Below are 7613 nucleotides of genomic sequence, written 5' to 3' on the forward strand. Positions count from 1 at the left end.
GTACAGTACGAATCAGACATTTGGGTAAACTTACTCATTTGTGTAAAACCCCCAAAACATTGTGCCAACCCCCATCTGTATGGGGGTGTATTAGTGCCCAAGGCATGGGTAACTTACACATCTGTGAAGGCACCATTAATGCTGAAAGGTACAAACAGGTTTTGGAGCAACAATGTTGCCATCAAAGCAACGTTATCATGGACGCCCCTGCTTATTTCAGCAAGACAATGCCAAGCCAGGTGTTACTACAACGTGGCTTCATAGTAAAAGAGTGCGGATACTAGACTGACCTGCCTGTAGTCCAGACCTGTCTCCCATTGAAAATGTGTGGCGCATTATGAAGCCTAAAATACCACAATGGAGACCCCCGGACTGTTGAACAACTTAAGCTGTACATCAAGCAAGAATGGGAAATAATTCCACCTGAAAAGCTTCAAAAATTGGTCTCCTCAGTTCCTAAACGTTTACTGAGTCTTGTTAAAAGGAAAGGGCATGTAACACAGTGGTTGCCCCTGTGCCAACTTTTTTGCAATGTGTTGCTGCCATTAAGTTCTAAGTTAATGATTATTTGCCAAAAAAAATTAAGTTTCTCAGTTCGAACATTAAATATCTTGTCTTTGCAGTCTATTCAATTGAATATAAGTTGAAAAGGATTTGCAAATCATTGTAATCTGTTTTTATTAATGAATTACACAACGTGCCAACTTCACTGGTTTGGGGTTTTGTAGCTAAAAAGGTGTGTCCAAACTTTTTATTAATATTGTACATATCATGACTTCTTGTTGGATGCCCAGTGTGGTTACATGCTGTTTTTTAAATGATGATTTGGTGTAGAACTTCCTGTTGTCATATTGGGGATGTGTGTTAACAATTCAGCCTGCCTTATTTAATATTAAATATTAAGAACAGCCCTCGGTGTGAACTGATCTCAGTGCAGTCGTACACCACTGCAACTTGAAATAAATTGATACAGGCAGCACTGTCTGAGCGGTATGTTTGAGACATATACTGTATGTTGCTTTGGATCTTATCGAAATGTGCAGGTGCACCTTATGTCATAATCCACCTACTTAAAGATGAAATAAACACTCACACATAAGTGCATTAGTGCGTGCGAGTCAGCGCATATACAAGCCGTCTTGCCCCTGCCTCCGGTGGCTGACTTTGATCAGTGATCATTACAGCCTTTTCTAACCCTCACTCACCCCCAGTCTCACTGTTATGGCTCCTCTGCCCTCCTCTGTTCTCGCGCTTTTCATCCCTCCCATGTTTACAGAGCAGCCAGACTCAGCCATAGATTGTCTTACATCCTGCACTCCATCCCTGACACCTGATCCCACACAGAAATCAGCTCTTCTCAGATCTTCAATGGCCGTTGTGTCCCATTCCCCACCACCTCCTTGCAGACCTCATCACCCTGAGGTGGCACCGTTTGAACTAGAAACTGATACAGTCTCGACCTCACGGACAAGGAGAGAGGCTGCTGTGTGTTTAGGGGAGGGATTGTTCTTTTTTGCGACACACCTGCATGCCCTACTGTCCACCACTCTCCAAACAGTAGTGGAAGACGGTGACTGAAGGGTGGTGTCCTCCCTTCACTGTGGTGTCTCCACACACAATGTCCGACAAATCATGGGAACCAGACAGCCACTTCCCAAGCACATTACCTTGATTGGCATTCATTTCCTGATGCCTGGCCTTAACCATAATCACCACTCGTCCATCACCAATCATTTAACTTCTAACATCACTTCAACCCTAAGGGGCAGTTAACACCAAGACAAGAACAAATCAGTGACATTTTGACCTATTTACAGATGTTGTAGTGTAGTGTAGGTTTGTGCTAACTTCAAGGTAGCAGTATGTTATAACAGCACAATGTGTCTTTATCTCAGGGGTGTCAAACTCATTTTAGATTAGGGGCCACATGGAGAAAAATCTACTCCCAAATGGGTCGGACTGGTAAAATCACGGCACGATAACTTAAAAATAAAGACAACTTCGGAATTGTTTTCTTTGTTTAAAAATAGAACAAGCACATTCTGAAAATGCACAAATCATAATGTTGTTGGGTTTTGTTTTTTTACATTTACCTGATGCTGTTAATAGTATTCCATCTTTATTTGTCGTTATTTACATTTTCTGAATAAATTATGTGATAATGTTCATCAGTCAACTCACTGGTGTTAATTTTCAATCAAGATAAAAAAAAATTATATCAAAATCAAATTACAGTATGTTATTTATGTAGTTTGATCATTTTCCTCGACTGATGTACTAACATCATGTGGTTTATTTTGTACATATGTAGTATCATCTACAAAGATACAAAGAATTGCTATTGCAACATCCAGTGGACACATTTAGAACAGCAGTTTCTTTTGTTCAAAAATTTCAGGTACATTTTTATACTTGGGCAGCACGGTGGTACAGGGGTTAGTGCATGTGCCTCACAATACGAAGGTCCTGAGTAGTCCTGAGTTCAATCCCGGGCTCGGGATCTTTCTGTGTGGAGTTTGCATGTTCTACCCATGACTGCGTGGGTTCCCTCCGGGTACTCCGGCTTCCTCCCACCTCCAAAGACATGCACCTGGAGATAGGTTGATTGGCAACACTAAATTGGCCCTAGTGTGTGAATGTGAGTGTGAATGTTGTCTGTCTATCTGTGTTGGCCCTGTGATGAGGTGGCGACTTGTCCAGGGTGTACCCCGCCTTCCGCCCGATTGTAGCTGAGATAGGCTCCAGCACCCCCCGCGACCCCAAAAAGGGACAAGCGGTAGAAAATGGATGGATGGATGGATTTTTATACTTAGCAAAGTCTTCCCACGGGCCGTATATAGCCCTGATTCGGCCCTCGGGCCGTACGTTTGACACCCCTGCTTTAGAGCCTGTATATGAGCATGAAATATAAGAAAACTCTCTCACATTTGTTTTGTCCACTTTTTAGAAAGAAAACCCTCATGGACTTGGTACCGCCTCAGACCCCCACAAGTGCAGAGTTAGGGTGTATATGTAAAAAGTGGATTAAGTGCACAGTCGTGCTTCGTTGAGAAACACACTCTGCCATGTGTGGACAAACAGCTCATTAACATTAAAACTAAAGACACAAAATGGCGTAGGACTCAACACATCTAAATTCCAGCATCAGTGTTAGATTTTTTTAACCAACTTTTCATATGGAATCATGTGTATTTATGCTTAAGAAGACGATTATTTAAAAAAATGATTGATTTCAGTCAATGTTTCAGTCAGTAATCCCTAGGTTAATGACTGAATGAATGGGAAAATGTGGGTACCAGGATGAGCCCTAAATTAAGAAAGACGTGTTCTCCAACATTTTCTCACATGTGCAATACATGTTTAGTTCACACAAACTGCATCTGCATGCAACCGGAGATGAGACGAGTAGGTTTTGTCAAAGTACATGTTGGGAAGTTATATCGCTGTGAAAGCCACCTTGTTACCTGGGGTATGAATTGGCCCCTTCTAATAGTCTTTGAAAACGTTGAATTACTTGTGAAGGGACTCAGAAACTTGACCTAGCAAACAGAAAATAAACAAACCGGATTCTGTGCAATGTGCAATCAATTCATTGTATTATTAACATGTGTAACTGCAACCAGTTACACATGTTAACTTTATATTAGCCATAAAGCCCCCAACATGTGCTTTCTTATCTCGGGTTATTTTGTAAAAGCAATCATGCATCCATCCATCAATCCATCCATCTTTGACAGCATTCTGAATATGGAAAAATCATATGCTGTTTTTACTGTATTGTAGGTATTTTGGAAGTCACATCTGTGGACGTGGGGGTGGTGGCTATCAAAGGGCTGCACAGTCACTACTATCTGGCTATCAGCAGGAGAGGAGAATTGTACGGAGCAGTGAGTATCCGGGTCAGGGGTCAAGTCCAGATCATTTTCAACTTGAGCTTTTGAAAAAAATGGTGGTGTTTGTGTTGAAAAAAAAAGTTTTCTTTACTGTAATTACCCCTGCAGTGAAATTTTGGCATATGTAGAAAGGTCAAAAACAATCTGATCAATTATTCTGTTCCAGGGTCAAACAGTTGCCTGCATTTTTTAAATAAATATAAATAATTATTTATCATAATTCAAAATGCAAAAAAGGGGAGTCATGATTACCATCTAATTTTTTTCCACATCCTTATGTGTAAAAATAAGGTTGTTCCAGTTAAAAGTTATGAACAAGAAAACTTTATAATGACCAAGGCCAAAAGGTGAGTGGTGTTGCAAATACGCCTCATGCATCTTACTCTTTAACATTTTGAACTCTCATACAAAAATGTAAAAAAAAAGTTACATTAAAAATGTAAAACAGATAAAAACACTTAACTTTGATAACCACTTTTAATGTTAGTCCCCTCTCAATTTGATATAATGCTGCAGCTGTTACATATACTGTAATATTGTACATGGTAATTGTCATATATTGTATCAATATATATCTGTATATATAATACGTAAATATTACATATATGTTATATTTGATATTGCTTCTACGGTACATTTTTAGTCTACTTAATACCTGCATTATCCTTTCCATCCTTACACTTTCCAGCCTTCATACTGAGCTACTTTGTGGAACAATTTCCCTTGTGGATCATTAAAGTTTGTCTAAGTCTAAGTCCATATGAGAGTGTATGTTGCGTAAGATAAAGACGCAGAATAAGAATAATGATAATAATAAAAAGTGTAAGAATAGGAATAATAATAATAAGAGGAAGAAGTAGCAGAAGCAGAAAAAGAAAAATAAGAAGAAGAAGGGTCCCAAACACAAATTAAATTTATTTCAGTTCATTTCATTGAGCTCCTAATTTCACATACTACTGTACGGTAGTAGTAGTACACATCTAAACCTACTTCTTAACCTTTTGGGACATATTTTTGTTATCTTCTTATGTTTATCTCATCAGTTTTTAAAGGCTGCTGTAAAAAGCCAAAAAAAAAGCAAAATCTTTGAGCCTCACTGAATTGTTTTTTTTAGGTAAGCTGTCTTGCATGAAATCAGGCATAATGGCATATTAAACTCCCAATATTTTAGTTTTGACGTCAAATATGTTTTTTCACAAAATGTTCCCACAACATTTCCTAAATGTGACTTAGTTTTGAAGAAAAAAATAGCCAAAGGAAAAAGCTAAACAACCCTCACTTTTGAAGGGGATTTAGACTTTATAGACACACTTTTCACAACAAGTGCCTAAATGTAAAATCTCAGGGGTGTTTCAGAAGTCCCACTGAAGTTTAAGGAGCAAAAGTAGTAAAGTGCATGTGCAAAACAAATATATTTATACATGAAGATGTCTGACATGATTAATAAAGGAGTGACACATCGTGCCTCGTGTCTTTCTAGAGGGAGTTTGGCGTTGACTGCACACTGAAGGAGCGCATCGAGGAGAACGGCTACAACACGTATGCCTCAGCTAAGTGGAAGAACAAGAAACGGCAGATGTTTGTAGGTCTGAACATCCATGGGAGGCCTGTGAGAGGGAAAAAAACACGCAGGAGGAACACGGCCACCCACTTCCTTCCAATTATGGCGTGATGAGCCCGGGGAGTTAAGATAAGGAGGTAAAAGGACACAATGTGGCTACATTGTCAAGATTAAGACTTTGACTCAAGAAATAAGGGACTAACAGTGACAAACAAATAAAGATGGTATATTTTATTCAAAGGAGCAAGGTATGTTCTTGTTTGCCGTAGCACAGGATACAATATTTATCCTTTTCTGTGCCAAATATCTGGAGATCAATGGCGAATATAGAGGCAGATGTATGGGTAAACTTATCATTAAATACTAGAGAACACAACACTTAACACCTGTGGGTTTTTTTTCCCTTTGTTTGTACTGTATGGATGTATTTATTTTGTTACTATTTAACTGAAGAGGAACACTCACAAGCAATCCTTTGCATTCTTAGTTTTTTTATAGGATCTCTATTATGTGAAAAATAAAAATAACAATTTTCTCCCACACGCCACATCTGTTGTGTTTCCCTTGCACTCTCACTTGACGTCCACGTGTGTCCTTATGACTAACCCAAGTGGCACTAAAGACAATCCCCCAAATGAGGCGGAAACATAAAGACAAGACGGGAGAGAGACAACTACAATGATCATCTTTGGAGAGGCAGACATAATTCCAGGCAGCACTAAAGCACCTGTTTAAATGATAAGGACATATTCACACTAGTAGACCATTAAAGAGCATAATTCCTTGTGCTATGGCTACAGCTTCTATTCTGCTGCATTCCTGCAATTTTCATGAATATTTCAAGTCGTCTAGCAAGTCGTTTTGTAGATTTCTATTGTCCAAGATGGACGCTCTATTTTTTTCATTTGCACGGCGAGCGATTGCATTTATTAAATGACACGTCATTTTTATGGCGTTATAATTGTGTCTTAATGTTGAAGTCGCAAAGGTAGATTTTAAAGACAGAAAAATATGTTTTGCAAGCACAGACATTATATTTTGAAAATAAATCAAACTCAAGCAAAACATTTAAAATATATAAATAACATAAATATAATAATAAATATACAGTACAGGCCAAAAGTTTGGACACGCCTTCTCCTTATTCAATGTGTTTTCTTTATTTTAATTACTATTTAAATTGTAGATTGTCACTGAAGGCATGAAAACTATGAATGAACACATGTGGAGTTATGTACGTAACAAAAAAAAAGTGGAAAAACTGAAAACATGTTTTCTTTCTTCAAAATAGCCACCCTTTGCTCTGATTACTGCTTTTACTCTTGGCGTTCTCTCGATGAGCTTCAAGCACACCTGTGAATTGAAAACCCTTTCAGGTGACTACCTCTTGAAGCTCGCCGAGACAATACCAAGAGTGTGCAAAACAGTAATCAGAGCAAAGGGTGGCTATTTTGAATAAACTAGAATATAAAATGTGTTTTCAGTTATTTCACCTTATTATATTAAGTACATAACTTCACATACATTCATTCATAGTTGTGATGCTTTCAGTGACAATCTACAATGTAAATAGAACAGAATAGATCTTTATTGTCATTGTACATTGTACTAAGAAATTGCAAGCAAACTTATTTAGTGCAAATTCATAATGACACATAAAAAACATAAGAACATGGTACTAAAAAATAATACATAAAAAATATAAAATACCAAGCACACAGCTCACATGCACAGTCATTCTTTGTTATGCCTTGTCATAATAGTCATGAAAATAAAGAAAACATATCTTATATGAAGGTGTGTCCAAACTTTTGGCCTGTACTGTATATAATATAATATGTATAATATAATAAATAAATATAAATATATTTTGTGCACAATAAAAGTGTTTGCTTGTTGGCTCTTATCCATATTAACACTCAATAATTACTACTGTATGCAGTCAGACGGAGGCGCTCTCTCGCGCCCCCTCTCTTCCGCTCTCTCAACCTCACCCTTCTGCACATTCAACTTTTTTTCTACACTCGCTCAGAATTTTGCTCTGCCCCAGGCTGGCCAGGAGGTTCCTGTGTTGTGACCGCGCGAGCAAAATAATTTGGCATTCGCAAGATATTTTCGCCCACAACTTTTTGGCACTGTATAGGAATGACACGACAAAC

The 7613-nt window shown here is 38.2% G+C and overlaps 1 protein-coding gene across 1 annotated transcript in view; it reads left to right on the forward strand.

Moving 5' to 3' along the window:
* LOC133575909 (fibroblast growth factor 10-like) overlaps positions 1–5817 on the forward strand; it is a 15433-nt gene extending 9616 nt beyond the window's left edge. The window contains exons 2-3 of the mRNA XM_061928828.1: positions 3784–3887; positions 5374–5817. Coding sequence (XP_061784812.1) covers positions 3784–3887; positions 5374–5565 — 296 coding nt within the window. The 3' untranslated portion in view covers positions 5566–5817. The remainder of the gene's footprint in view (positions 1–3783; positions 3888–5373) is intronic.
* The last annotated feature ends 1796 nt before the right edge of the window (positions 5818–7613 follow it).

This window comes from Nerophis lumbriciformis, linkage group LG33 (genome assembly GCF_033978685.3).
Source record: "Nerophis lumbriciformis linkage group LG33, RoL_Nlum_v2.1, whole genome shotgun sequence".
Classification (NCBI taxonomy): domain Eukaryota; kingdom Metazoa; phylum Chordata; class Actinopteri; order Syngnathiformes; family Syngnathidae; genus Nerophis; species Nerophis lumbriciformis.